The following is a 15,306-nucleotide window of genomic DNA, read 5'->3' as shown; positions in this document are numbered from 1 at the left end:
GAATTTCATCTTCAGTGAGACTTAACAGTGGCTGATCTGCAAAAAAATTTCAACATCTTTTATACTTCTCCATACACACAAATGTAATTGAAAGACCCCCAAACAAACTTCAGTGCCCACACAGAGGCTTCAGTCAGATCCCACAGGATACAGCAATCTCTCTATCTGATACTCATTTCTGCACTGGAGCCCAAATCTCTGCCTTGCTACAGACATACTGAGTTCCAGAGGTTGAAAGCTGAGTTCAGAAAAAGATTTTCTGTTTGTTTACTAGGTCTTTATTTCCAGAGATGCCTACTAATACTATGTAACCAAGGTGCACTGTAGTCTTTTCAAGAGTAAATTAAAATTGGGAATACACACACCTCACTACTGGACCTGGAGAGATAGTAATTCTACAGTCTCGCTGCTGTCAGGCTTCCAGATTCAGCAGCTGAGCACAATGGAGAAGGCTAACTCTGACTGCTACTTCCCTACATGATAAATAGGGATGGAATTTAGATCAAAAAGTACTGTGTTATGCTTACAGTAAAAAACTTGTGAGGGAATTTTAAAGGATGAAGGCTTGATTCAAGCGTTAAAGGTGTCTTATCAAAAGTCATAATAATACTTTCAACTAAACACTTTTACCCCTATGAATTTTCATGTCATATTTTTACTATTAACACACCTGAAAACAGACTCAGCAGATTTCCTACACTGTGCCTAAGAGAGAAAAAAAAGATTCTCTAGAGAAAAGAATCAGTGTGAGTTCAGTACCAGTGCCACAGAAGTACCTAGGACCAAAACTGTCCACCATTACATTTACAGATTTTTTGTTTGTTTTAACCAACAGGGTGGATGAGAAGAAAGTATCTGGCATACTTTGCAAATAATTTCATTCATAGAAAACTAGATAAATAATAGCTACTGAATATAAGCACCCAATAACCACTACTAAATGGGTTTTGGGTACTGGTACTACTAAGCCCATGTAAGAACAGCCACTGACTGCATTGTTAAATGCAAGTGTCGAAGGCTCTCAGTATGAATTATGAGGGAACTAAGTGGTTACTCAACAGCAACCTATACATCCAGCTCACTGTATGGCACCAGAAACACTAGTGGCAATACAAGAAAAGGGTGAACACACACCTGGGACAAGAAAAAAGCAAAACCTACCCTTTCAGCAACACCACTGGTTTAGATCAACTTTAACTGGTCATAAGTCATTTTAGCCACAGTGATAAAAACAATGTATTAACTGAAGATGACTAAGCAATAACTTTCAATTTTTGAGTGAGTGTTGCCATTTACTACAGCTGTAAAAATTAACTATTTACAATGATAGAAATTTCACTGAAGAAAATACCAGCTGTAGTGTTAGAGCAGAAATTTTGCACATTGGGTAACTCTAGAAATCACAAACATGTACGTCCTGGCTAACAAAAAACCTGATCATCTTGAAGTTTAATCTCTTTCATAGTGTAAGTAACCTAAATCTGTGATACTTCAGAAAATAATTATAAGTATTATGAGCCAGAAACTGTGGGCGAGCAGATTAAGTACATTTCCCTCAGGTATCAGTGTCTCTCTTTTAGACCACCACAGTCTTGAAATTACTTGTCTAACATGTAAACCTCCAGTTGTTAATGCCATGTAATTAATGGACTCATACTTCCAATACATCTGCACAACCCCTGCCTACAAACTTTTGTGAATTGTAGCATTTGGCCCCACCTGCAGTAATATAACAAGTATCCTTCCTTTTCCAAACACACACGTAAGCCCTCACGCAGCATTTAGGGGAAAACCCTTTTTCTGCTTAGCATGGCCCTACTACAGGAAAAAAAAAGTCCAATAGTGATGACATATCAAATAACCAAGATACACATTTGGAGAATCCATCATCTAAATTTAAACAAACAAACAAACAAAAACCAAACCCACACCTGACCAGTTTTAGTGCATTTAGTAACTGAATTTTGAAAGCAGAAATTCCTGCTGACAAAAGACGAGATATAGACAATGAGAAATGAGGATGCATTACACATTTGAAAAAATAAGAGATGCCTGGAAAGAGTATCAAGAAAATATGGAATCACAGAATAGAACCACAGAACCTTTTAGATTGGAAAAGACCTCCAAGATCATCAACCGCACCTGGCTACAACCTCCTTTCAGGTAGTTGCAGAGAGCAATGAGGTGCCCCCTGAACCTCCTTTTCTCCAGGATAAACACCCCCAGCTCCCTCAGCCACTCCTCATAAAACTTGTGCTCCAGATCCTTCCCCAGCTCTGCTGCCCTTCTCTGGATACACTCCAGCATCGTGATGTCTTCCTTGTCATGAGGGGCCCACAACTGAACACAGGATTCAAGGTGTGGCCTCACCAGGGTCGAGTACAGAGGAACAATCACTGCCCTCGTCCTGCTGGCCACACTATTGCTGATACAAGCCAGGATGTCATTGTCTTTCTTGGCCACCTGGGCACTGCTGGCTCATATTCAGCTGCTGTCGATCAGCACCCCCAGCTCCTTTTCCTCCGAGCAGCTTTTCAGCCATTCTTCCCCCAGCCTGTAGCGCTGCGTGGGGTCGTTGTAATCCAACACGTTTTCAAACTGCATTTGACCACGATTTTAAAATATAACGGCAGCGCTCACACAAAAGACACCCCTCTGCTCAGCAGTATCTTTCAAACGCCGTTTTTACCACATCCAAAGCTGGTACCGTGGCTGAGGCCCACCCAGGGTTAGGCCATGCTGCCACCTCGTGGGGACTCACATGAGACACACCGACTTTCACACAGCCTGCACTTCGAACAGCACCAGATAAAATTAAGAAACATCGGTAACGTTTAAAATTACATTCAGAACTCTAGCCAAGACAAACCTTCCTATCATTTCCCTTTCCCTGCTACATCCACAACAGGTCTGCCATCAACCACCCCACATTCTACCCCTCAGCTGTACTCATTATGTTTCTAAGGAACTGTTTATGAGTTAAATTTTATGTGGGAATTACCACAGAATAAGGAAGATTAAGACAAAATTTTGGGTGCATAAGCCTTTCCTCAACTTGGAAGTAAAAGAAGCAATTTCCAAAGCTAAATGCATTTTGAAAAAACATCTTCATTGTAAAAACTGGTTGGAGAATCTGAGAGGAAAAATTACTGATACTAACAGAATAATAAGGAGGTTTAGCTCTTATAGGACAGAGAGAGATGGTTCATTTGTTCCCTTCTGAGGTAGATTATTTACAAGCTGAATCAGTTTGAGGATAAGGTCTGGAAAGTTCCAGCCCTCACAAACAAAGCAGGCACATTCAAGTGTAGATAAACAAAACCAATGCAAGTTTGTCTGATTTGGGTGTTTTACCAAAAAGTAGGTGAAGGCCTAGCTCCATAAAATTGCATAATTTTTTAACTTTACTTCTATTTTCTTCATGCTTTCTTACCCATTATGCCTGAAATTCTTCTCCTGCCTTTTCAGCAGACAGGACTCTCCTCTTTTGGCTCTTTTCTTCACAGTTACTGTTTGCCTTGGCCACACCAACTACAGTACTCCCTGCTATTAAGAAAACCTTGAGCAGGGTTTGTGTAACCTGCCGAACTCTACCTTGTTATCTGAGTCAATAAACATGTAATAAACACTCACTTAATACATTTAAAATTATCGATACACAGGAGATCCTAGCGTTACTGTGTAAAAAGTGCAAAAACATGAATAAACTGGGTTTTGTTAGTAAACTTGATTCTTGGAAAGCTGATCTAGTTCATGAGTTGGCATGGGTCTAAAAGTTGCAGTGTGTCTAAGTTTGCTGCCTGAAGTGTAGCAACAATTTACACACCAAGATGAGGTATTTCTATTTCTTTAGTCTGCGCAAAGCAGGAAGCTGAGTGGTAACCCACAAAAGGCTGGCAATCATAAAAACTTTACATCATTTATACATTTCAGCAAAGAAAGAAATCAGGGTTTATTGGTTTCAAGTTACATCGCTGTTACTGATTAGCATTCTACCTTCTACTAGTTAAATCATTCTCTCTCTTCTCATGCCCATTAGTCCCATTAGCATTGCTCAGTCACTCTCTTCTCCTGAGTTGGTGGGTTTGGTGAGTTGGTGAGCACTGAGTCGTGGTGGAAATCTCCCCCTACTGGAATTATGCTTTTCCCCGTTGGAGCTGATTCCTGCACAGTTGCCGAGTTGGCTTTATTAGTTTCTTCCTTTTTTGGGGAGTTCTGCCAAATGTCCTTGTGGCTTGTGAATTCTACATTCCCTGTGTTCTCTTGTCAGTGGTACATCCTTCTCCCCAAGCTTTGTTAACCTTCTCCTGGGTCTGAGATCCAGGCTGATGTCAAACCCTCAGCCTTAACGAAGCAATTCTACCAACAAGAAATTTATCTTTCTAACACCTGAATAGCAACAGGGGAAAATTCATGGATCTCTAGTTTTAAAACTTAACCGTTTTTTACTAAGTGATTAAACAGATAGCTGGAGAGTATCATGCTACATTTACAACTACCAAAACACAAGTGGTAAAACACTGCAAAAACATCTCTTACTTGTTCTGCAAGTAATGGAAATGCACGTAGAATAAAGTAAGCCCAAAGCGTGAACTTAATGGCTTTTAGCCCAGTGTGCTGGTTTTGGCTGAGTTCCTTCACCAGTATGGCTGGCATGGGGCTGTTTTGGATTTGTGCTGAACTGAACTTTAATAATATAGAAATGTTTTTGTTATGGCTGAGCAGTGCTTAGACAGAGTTGAGGCCTTTTGTGCTTTTTGTACTGCCACGCTGGCAAGGAGACTGGGGAGGAGACACAGCAAGAACAGATGACCCGATTGACCAAAGGGATACTCCACACTGTATGACATTACACTCAGTATATAAAGTGGAGAAAAGAAGGACGATCGTTTGGAGTGCTGGCATTTGTCTTCCTAAGCAAACACTGCACGTCACGGGGCCTTGCTCTCCTGGAGATGGCTGAACACCTGCCTGCCCATGGGAAGCACTGAATTAATTCCTTGCCTTGCTTGTGTGCACGTGTTTTGCTTTCCCTGTTAAACTGCAAATAAACGCAGGAGTTTTCTGGTTTTCGCCCTCCCGATTCTCTACCCGATCCCTCTGGCGGTGGAGTGAGTGAGCGGCTGCGTGGCACTTGGTTGTTGGCTGCAGTTACACCACTGCACCCGAGAAACACGCTCCCTCTAAGGGAAACCCTGTGCTCCCACAGCACAACGCCAAGCGAACAGACCGGGCAGCGCCTGCGTTAAGAGCCACGCTTCCCCTCTCGCCCGGCCCTGATTGGCTGCGGCGGTGCTGAAAAGGCCCCCGATTGGGCGGCTGCTTTGGCGCGCGGAGGACTTCGTGAGGCAGCGTGAGGGGCGGGGCCGCCTGTTCGCTGCCTACGCTCAGCCGGGATAAGGGCAGCCTCGGCCCGTCCGCCTTGTCCTTGCGTGGTACGTACTGCTTCGCTGTGCACCTGCGGGAGAGCTCCGCAGGGCGCCTGAACCGGGAGCGGGAAAGAGCACCTCTAGCGCAGTAGCAAAAAAAAAAAAGGAGGGTAGGACAAGAGAACAGGGGAGGTGAAGGCGGTGCCGGGTATAAGTAAATCTAGAAGGGAAACCCAGGTGGCCAGATAGCAGTCCTTAAGGAAAGGAGTCGGGGTTAGCAAACGTGGTGGATTGCGAGCAGGGTGTGATTCTACAGCATGGAGATACTGCAGTAAGAAGTAACGCTCTGGAGCATACGCGCTGGGGAAGGAGGCTTGAACACCGGCAGTGATAAGGTTGGGGTGGAGGAGCTGGGTAGGTAGTGCAAAGCAGACCACTGTTCTGTTGCACTGTTGCGTTTGAAAGATTTGCTTCTCAAGGAAAAACTAGCCTTTATGATCGTTGTGTCCGCCTCTTTCATTTTGCACCTTGTAAAGTGGTGTGAATCTGTAGTGTTGGCTCAAGTGAGGAACTGGGTTATGTTATAGAGAATTTGTCATTTCTCTTTCCCCCAAAGTCAGACGCCATGGATAGAAAGAAAGAATTCTACTTGTTGGATGACAGTAATAAAGAACTTAACGGAAGAAAAATGAAAGCTGTGAGGTATGTGAGTTATTGAGATTAGTGGCTTTAAAAGTTCTAACAGTATATTTATCAGGAAATAGAATTGAGAAAATGTAGAAAATAATGGTTGTATTCTGCAAAATTCCAAGTGAGTCCATTTTTTTAATGTATGTGAGTAAAAATACACAGTTTGTGAAAAGTTTTAGCATTAGTAGTAGGTTCATGGAAAAAAATTTTAGTTGCAACTTATTGAATAACGACTTATTAGGCTGCTTATACATTATACTGATCTGAATGTAGTTTTACAAGTAGTTAAATCACTGTTAATCCATTCAGTGTGTTTTAGATCAATAATAGAATTATTGTAATTAGAATTATTGTAATGAAAATTGATTATATAATAATTTATTAGTACTGGTTCTAGTTACCTGAAATACTGCATACAGAGAAGCTGTAGTACTACTTTTAAGTATGATGCATTCAGTATCGTAGAGCTAAAGTACCTCTCCAGTTAAGAGGATAGCAGATTTTTTGTTGTGTGGTGTGTATGTGTTTGGTTAACTGCACCTTCTTCATAACATCATTTGGTAAAAGTGGGCAAGCTTAGTTCTAAGAGAGCTGAAAGTCAGAATTCATTTTTTTTATTGATATCCCTGATGATCTTAAATCTTTACTTTTACCTCTGAAGGCAATCTCCTAAGCTACTAGAAGAGGATTTTACAGAAACAAATCAGAGAAACAGTGATTTGTGTCATATGTCAAAGGCTCTGAATGTGGAAGGTGAGGCTTTTGGATCTTTTATTTCCAGCAGGTTTTTTCTATGCACTCTTCACTATTATTTTGCATTTTATGTAGTCTGTTAAGGGTAGTAGATGCACTGCCACCTTTGAATAACACATTGGTTATTTGATGTATTTCCAGTAGTTAGGAAGAACAATTAATACCTTTTGCTTCCTTTCCTGCTATTTTTCTTGACAAAGCTATTGACAAGTTTGTTCTCAAAAAAACTTCATTTTTGTGGGATTTTCTGCATGAGTAGTTTTTTTCCAAGGTTTTGTTGAATACATAGTATTTATGGGTTCTTTATGAAACAATTTTTTTCCTGTACTTTAGGTACGCTTGTTGAATGTGTGGTTTCTTTTGTCTTTTTGCCTTATGTGTGTTTATCCTGTCCTGAATGTAGTAGCAACGTAATACAGGGAATGATGCAGATAATACCCTAATCATTACATGCAACTCAGCCTTGTGATTCCCAGATAACTTCTCTATCTATTTATCTGGACTTTTATTCCTAGCTTTCAAATTCTGTCAATAAAAAAGTCATTGCTCTGATTCGTGTTGACTTGATGAATGCTATCTAGAAGACTACTCCTGTGATCGTGTATTCCTCTTGTCTCATGGATTAGGATGCCCTACAGGAGTTTTCTGTGCTTACTTTTACAGCATTGCATGGTGATGTGAAGGATGAAGACACTGATTTTTTTTGTTTCTCTTCTACAGAAGTAAGTTGATCTAAAGCTTTCTGTTCAGTGGTCAACGTTAGTGGTATGGAATACTGATGTTACAGGATCTTGAGTGTGATTAAAGTAAGCTCAGGTGCCCTCTGAGGTCTGCACTTTATGACCACCTGCTTGCCCAGCATTTCTCATTATGCAGTGTTGTTGTGTAGTGTACATGAGATGTCCAAAGCCTGGCTTTAGGAAGGTGTTTTTTTACAATTCTAATTAGTGCCCCATGTTGCCAGCTGTGTTTCACCCTCTTGTCTGCACACAATTTATGAGAAAGCAACTGATGCATATGAACACTTTGTCAACTCCCACATAAAGACTTAAAAGATTTTAAAAAAAAATACGATTTCACTTTGCCCAGTAATACATAAGTTATGAACATACTTCTGTTTCTACGTTTAATAAAATGTAGAGTGAGTCTGTGTTACCAATAAAATGCATGTGAGTCTGTGTTATGACATGCTAATGCCATTTGTTTCACAGAAAGTTGTATTTTGGACAAACGTTAAGTGCTTTTTCTTTAAATTTATGCAAAAGCTAGAGTGTTGCTAGACTTTTTTGTCTTATGAAATTCAGGTTTAGTATTTATTGCAAAATACAGATACAAGAAATCTTTGGCATTTAAGCCCTGCAATTAAACTTTATTGCAAAAGTAATTTGTAGAGTTTGGTTCAGTAATGCAATATTACATATTTTGCATAATAGTCGGAAAAATACTAAGCGCAAACAGGAAATCAGTATTCCTTTTACTAGGAGTGTTTTTTATTTATTACAAAGGTGCAGTTTTGGCTATAGAACTTCTGCTTGGAAGCTTTTTCCTTAGATCTCACAATTTAATAGCTCTTATTTTGAAGCTTGGTCTAACTGAAATGAGGGGCGGGGGTGGGTACTGAAGGGGCAAACAGGTTTTTAGATCATTTTTTCCTGCGACTTAGCTGTAACCCTGTATTTGAACTTGCTGCCTTTTTCTCTTTGAATCTAGACCAGAACTTACTTTAAATTTGGCCTGTGTGGTGGCAACTCAGAAAGAGCAGCAAGGTAAACCTTTGTTAGACTCTTTTGATGTATTTACGTGTCAGACTGGGTGAGGACTTGACCAAGTAAGCATTTCCAGACTTTTTTGGGGGTTGATTTGTGTGTGTGTGTGTGTGTGTGTGTGCGCGTTCTTTGAACTTTACTAATGTGTTGTCAGCATGGTTGTCTAGTACTGTGGGAGCACATTGAGTGCAAATACGGTTTCATTGAGAGGCAACAAGAAACAAATTGGTTTGCCTTGAAAACGTGTGAAAGCTTTAAGCACCGTGGTAAATCTTTGATAAGGGTTCAGGGGGAGAGAAATGCCGGGCTGTGGTAGTAAGGACTGTACCATTAAAACGTCTCCTTCCCCTGCCCCCTGCTGATCCCACTGCACTTTCTGCTTAGGTAACCAGTCACAACTATATAAAGATCGATGCCAGCAATGTTCTGTGGTGTTGTCATATATAAATTACATTCGCTTGCTTATTTGTCTAGTTGATGTGAACCTGAAAGAAGTCTTAAACTGAGTGTCTTTCCCTCCATTGCTATTGCTGTTGAGATTAATGTTTGTACAATAGAGCACAGTCCCAGATAATTCTTTCAGATCTGTTACATAAAGGACCTGTTCAGGAAGGAAGATGTAGGAAATTTATCTTCCGAGTTTGGCACATGTAACGTGCATTGCTAACCTTGCCCAAAGTGGAATGGAAACTCAGGATTTCATATATGGTTGTTGATCTCTGCAGCAGTGCTCTCGAGATCTTCTTAGTCTGTCAAAAGGAACAAAATGAACACAGGAAGAACAACACAATGCATCCTTCCTGGAATGAGGCTGCTTTTATGTTTTTGTGAAAGTCTTGTCAGCTGTAGCAGAAGAGCAAGCATGGATGATTATATAACTGAATTTAATAGCCTTCCTAACAGGTTACCAGTAGACGGTTTTGATATCATCTGTTGTATGTTCTAAAGATTTTAACAGCACAATCACTGTCTGAAAAGAAAAGGTTTGGGCAACAAATGAAAAATTAATCCTGGAATGTTTTGTGCATTTACTCTCAGTGAGGATAAAAATCACTACTAACAATTTGTTAAGCCTTGCAAAAACTGTAAAATGAAAAATAGTTACTTCTAAGAGGATTCTAGTAGACAGCAAATTTTTTGAAAAGGGGGGTATCTGCTGCATATCAGCGTGAATTTAACTGTTTCAAAAACAGGTGTGAATGCATTTAATGATAAATTTTGAGATACGTATGTCAAGTATCTGTAGAAAGTTTGATATTTTATTTAAAAGGCATGGTTTTTTCCTTAAAAGATTTTGGTTTGCAGGCCCTTCAGCCACAATACTGAAGAGAAAAATGTTCATCACCTGTTCTCTTCAAATGGTGGGCTGAAGGATGAACCAACTCTAACTCCATCAGCTGACATGGTGTGTTAATACAAAATTTCCTTATATTCTCACTTGTTGTATTTGTATATGCATGGTTAATACTGTACTTCTTAAAACGCAAACCCCTGCAGCCTTTAATAGTTATGTGCTATTATTCCATCTTATCATCGAACTGGTGTGCAGCTACAGTGTTAAAATAACTTGACAAAATGAGTGCATCTCAAATCTCTGAATGGGATCCTAGCTGAAGAGTAGTAGTTCTATTCATCTGGCTGTGAAAATATGTATTTTGAGTTTAGCTTTTCGGTTTTGGTACTTCTTTAGTGCTGCCTAACTCCTTAGAGCAATATTTCAGGGCGAAAAGGTTGTTGAACAAAGGGATCTCTCTTTAAAGAAACATTCTATTAAATTTCCTAACCTGATCTTTCTGAATGAGGTTTGTGAAGTTTTAGGCCGGGGATCTAATGTGGATATTTTAATATGACAGAGTAAACTGGAAACAAATGATACATCCAGTGCCAGTCGTGTTTTCTGTGGAGGTTGTCCTGTATGCTGACCTTGAAAGAATCATAACGTGCAAATGTCTGTCATGGTTTCTTAGGTGGTTTTGTTACAGTGCCCATTAAAATTTGAAAATGGTTGTCTTGCATCAGCCTAATACTGGGAGCTTACTATGTTTTGGTTTGTTGTTTTTTTTTTTTCCCAAATGATATTCCTAAACATTATACTTCTTTCTAGGCTGCAGTATTCCCATTCTTTAGTCTTCCATGTTTTCTTTCCTCTGCATTAGTAACTTTATTTTGCTTTTCCTTCATGTACTTGTCATTTTGTGTGTGAGTGTGCAAGTAAACTGTGTATATTTAAAACACAATTCTAGAATCTGTTCCATAAATACTACAGTGTAAATGTTCTCGGTGAAATTCAGGTGAGCTAAGTATTTTGGGCTTGTTGGCCACTATAGACCTGCTCAGAGTATTAACATGCATCAGTCACCCACAATTGCCTCTATCAGAATGGCAAATGATTACAAACCATCTTGTCTTTTAGTCATACAAGCAACTTTGTGTTCATTAGCAAATCTTTTCTCAGGAGAACAAGAGTGGACAAGATATTGAGGAAGCTTTGTGCATAGCTGTTTGTAATCTTAACCACTTCCATGAAGCAGAGAAGGTGGGTGAAAATCACTGAAATAAATCATGAAATATTAGATCAAATTCTTTATTGAAGGTTTTTTTTACGAGTAGTCACACATTAACATGCTATTTAAATGTGCTTTTACTGCTTTTGTTTTGGTATCTCTTTTGTCCATCAACCGTTCATGCTATTTCTGTGAATATGCAGCCTTAAACTCCAGGCTGTAGCCTAGAGTAGTCTGTAAGGGAGTACACAAGATAATTTAAAGTTAATATGTCAATACGAATATTTAGCAGAACCATATGAAGCCAATCTTTAAATACTAAGTTTGTATTTTCTTGGATCAGGGTAAAATTCAGCATTTGTTTTTGCTCTAGCAACTATGCTAACTTTCTGCTTCTACTGTGCTTCTTTCTGGATTTAAAGACAGAAAAGAAACTATATGGGCAACAGGAGTAAAAAAGATAATGGACAGAATATGCAAAAATATGTAAATCAAGTAATACATTTTTATGCACAGTATAAAACATAGGAAGAATCCTAAAATACCAGATAATGCTGTTATCAGGTTTTGAGTAACTTTTGAACTTCATCAGTGATAATTATTTAAACTTTAACTCTTATTAAATGTGCTGTAGAAAAACTTGCAGTTCTGTGTTTGCCACTTATTTACATTTTTTTTTGTATTGTAGGATACACGGGTATATAAGTATTTAATGATTCAAAAGCTTAGTTCTAGTAATCATGCTTTAAAGCCTGTTCTCCATTCCTTTTCTAATTTACTTCGTTGCAGTGGCCAATCTGTCTGTTAAGCAAAGCTGTATTGAATTCCTACTGATATAGTATCTGTAAAAATGTACTATTTCAGCAGCTCTAATATTATAACTCATGGGTACAACAGTGATCTTGCAACAGCTTTTCAACAAAGATTGGAATTGCCAAAGCAGCGTTGCATATCTTTTTCCATAGTCTTTTCATTAAATGTAACTATAGTGACAAAACTGATGTTTAGCCAGAGGAGGAATTTTTTATTTTATTTTCACTTTATGCTCACAGTGAGTTTTAAAAAACAGTAGAAATCTCAGTGTGCTAGTTATCTGTGTATGGTGCTATGCTTGAATGTCAAATAAGGAAAGTGAGGCAGTGGGCCCAAGATCTACCTGTTTCTTGCCTCATAGACCTAAAGGCTTCAGTTAACGAGGTTCCAAACAGTGCCAGCTGACTTGAAATTAGAGAAAACAAAGGGCTGTAATGAGCTATGAGTGGTTTAAGTGTCACTCTTTCTGTGGAGTATTGATCACCATCTTACTATTCATTGCTTCTGTTGTGAATTTTAAAAAATTCATGTGAGAATAAAATCGTGAATAATGAAATAATAAATACATGTTTATTCATACTGAACAAAATAGATGCTGGAATGCTTGGAGTTGAAAGTGAAGCACGAAAGAGACAAAGTTACAGAAGCTGCAGATAGAACTCTTGATGAACTTATTACTCTCCTCTCAAGGTAGTAATCTAGTTTTGTAGTTTGGCAAGGGTGAACTACTTTTATCAAGAACCTGTTCCTAATTCAGGTAGAAGAATTCTTAAAATTTTAGTGTCTCGTATCATTATTTCATAATACCTGGGTTTAAATTTTGCACAGTATTTTTTTGTCCTTTCTTTGTGGCATCTTGGAGCTGGTTTGCATGGTTGGAAAACACTAACTTATGCCAACTCTACTCTTTAAGAAAAAATAGTCATAATGGTAATTTTCTTAAAAAGCTCCATTTTGAAGGTTTTTTTAATACTGTCGTTAGTGGAGGATCAGTTTAACAGCAGGAATAACTTTGGTTTTTTCAGTTCACTTTCTGCAAATTTTCAAGCTGATAGAAGCCCAAGGACACTTCATTTCTTTATTTTCAAAAATATCTGTATCTTCAGATTTAAGGAAGAGAGAGATGTCAAAGCTTAGGTTACAAGAAGAGCCTCCAAGCAGGGGATATGGTATCTTAATGGACTGAATTGTAAAATCCAGTTGTTTAGTTTTCAGCTCAATGTGTTTGGAAATATCAGGGGGCTTAAATGGGAGAGTGCTTCTGACATTTGATAAAATTATTTCTCTAGAAAAGTGACTTTTCAGTGTGAACTCTTAACTTTTGTTGTTCCTCCAATTATGGAGTGTGTTTCCCATGCTTCTGCTTTCCACTCTTTGGGGAAGATGATCCGATGTGTGAGATGTATCCACTTTGTGTTGTGGTATGACTGGTAGTTGTGTGTTACAGTTTGTTTGAATCTGTACAGCTGAGTGCATATTAAATTTTGAAAAGTTTTTTTTTTATAATGCAGGAAAAGGAAATTGTTTGCAGAATTGATGGAGAACATCAACGACTACAGTGCTAGTATTGCAAAAGCTAAAGAGGTCATTGAAGAGAAGAAAAAGCACTTGATTGGTGCCATTAGGACTGTGAAGGAATTAAAATTCTCACATTCTCTAAGAAACTGTTGTGATCTCGCTCAGGTACTTACATTCTTGTACTGTGAAATAATTTATTTTCAAGGAATACATTCAAAATTGGATTGAAAGTGTCTGTGATCTCGATTTGCTGACTTCAGTACTGATGTTTTTGCAGTATTGTATTCCTACCCCACCTTTACACATCTGGTGACTGATGTGATGCAAAAAAGGTGGTTCTTGCCTTGAAGAGCTTGGTGTCTGAAACAGTAGATGGAGGGGGAAGACAGGCAAACTGTGGCACAGTACTGATCAGTGAAAGGGTGATGTTTTCATCAGTTCAGAAGTCTCTCAAACCCATTCCATTCCAGAGCTCTCAAACCTCAGAGAACTCCTCCAGAATTAATAGCCACACTCTCCTGATCCTCTTGGTCCCAGGCCTTTACTTTCATTTTTCCTCCCTATCATATCTGCTGTTCATAGAAGCCCATGCTACCTGCCATGCTGTATCAGACCAAAGATCCATCCTGTGAAGTCTCCTGTCTCTGACAACAGAGAGGAGAAGATGCTTGGGGAAGCATCTAAGAAACTGGGCATTTAGTGAGTATGGGAAGTTGAAGGTTAACAGTTTTAGAATCACTAGGATACATCAGGGTCACTACACTGAATAAACACTATCACCTTCTGTCATAAGCTTGTGCAGTACCTCCTTGAATGCCTTTGTAAAGCTTGTGGCAGCATGCATGGGTGTGTTCATATATGCGTTTTATTATATGTACGTGTTCATATGTCATGGCAGTGAATTCACATTTTACTATTTAAAATGAGGCGTATATAAAACAACTCTCTCTGTTCTTTCAAAATGTGCCACAGTTATTTAATTTGCAGCCTTTATAGCTCTTGTGTTGACAGAAAGAATGAATAATTGTCTCATTCTTTGAAGAAGTGCACTTTTCAGAGTCATGCGCCCTGCATCCATTCATCACTTTCCATATGAAGAAACTGAATCTCTCACCTGACCCAGAAGTCTAATCCTTCCTTTTTTTTCTCCTGTCATTTCTTCCATCTAACCAGTGTGATTTTTTTTTTCTTTTTTGAACTGGCACTTGCCACTGTCCTCCCATAGACCTGTCTTCTTACTTAGAAATCACTTTCTTCCTGTTGAAAGTGAAAGGAGTGTCTGATTTCTACTTCAGTTTACGTGCTAACATTACAGAATACCAGCCATTAATTCTTGGCGAGGTAAGAAGATCTATTGGAGAGTTGGCTATCAGCTAAACTCTTGGGGTTTTTTCCACAAAATTAAAGGTGTCATGTTCTGGCTTTGTCATGTTGTAGGTCATGAGAATCTGTGTAATCTGTTTTCTGTGTAGTAGAACCTAAGATTGTATTTCATAATTTCAGGTTATTTATGACTTAAAGTTGCCAGTTGAGGCTGAGCTCTCAAGAGTGAAGAGTTTGAAGGAAAAAATATTTTCAAGGTAAATGACTGAAGCAGGAGATATATTGGGGGGCAAAACAAAAACTGTTCATGCAACAGTAAAACAGCAGAAATTGAACTTCTTCAGTTGCAGTTTACTGAAAAACTACTACTTCAGACATCAGTATAAACTCCTACTAACAATATGCAATAGCCTTTCATCTGAGGCATCAGGGAGAAAGCACATACGATTTGCTGCCATGTAAACAAATAGACATGCATTTTAAAAATTCTTGACAGGCTTCTGCCACTTCAAAAAAACTTTCTCCTTCCATTATAAGTAGAAATAAATTGGGGGAATAATGGCTTAATTT

General features: G+C 38.8%; 1 protein-coding gene across 2 annotated transcripts in view; it reads left to right on the top strand.

Annotated features, from left to right (window-relative positions):
* The first annotated feature begins 5,397 nt into the window (after window positions 1–5,397).
* Window positions 5,398–15,306, top strand: part of RNF17 (ring finger protein 17) — a 41,363-nt gene continuing 31,454 nt past the window's right edge. Inside the window, exons 1-10 of one of the 2 annotated variants that reach the window (XM_027677245.1) lie at window positions 5,398–5,435; window positions 5,986–6,071; window positions 6,721–6,812; window positions 7,476–7,534; window positions 8,523–8,578; window positions 9,884–9,983; window positions 11,034–11,114; window positions 12,488–12,585; window positions 13,407–13,578; window positions 14,917–14,993. In XM_027677245.1, coding sequence (XP_027533046.1) covers window positions 5,995–6,071; window positions 6,721–6,812; window positions 7,476–7,534; window positions 8,523–8,578; window positions 9,884–9,983; window positions 11,034–11,114; window positions 12,488–12,585; window positions 13,407–13,578; window positions 14,917–14,993 — 812 coding nt within the window. In that variant the 5' untranslated portion in view covers window positions 5,398–5,435; window positions 5,986–5,994. Of the gene's footprint in view, window positions 5,436–5,985; window positions 6,072–6,720; window positions 6,813–7,475; window positions 7,535–8,522; window positions 8,579–9,883; window positions 9,984–11,018; window positions 11,115–12,487; window positions 12,586–13,406; window positions 13,579–14,916; window positions 14,994–15,306 lie in introns of both variants that reach the window. The other variant, XM_027677246.1, reaches the window with a different exon arrangement.

This window comes from Neopelma chrysocephalum, unplaced genomic scaffold, assembly GCF_003984885.1.
Source record: "Neopelma chrysocephalum unplaced genomic scaffold, ASM398488v2 Primary Assembly neopelma1_43, whole genome shotgun sequence".
In the NCBI taxonomy this organism is placed as follows: Eukaryota; Metazoa; Chordata; class Aves; order Passeriformes; family Pipridae; genus Neopelma; species Neopelma chrysocephalum.
Note: the sequence above shows the minus strand (reverse complement) of the source record. Positions and strands in the feature narration are given on the sequence as shown.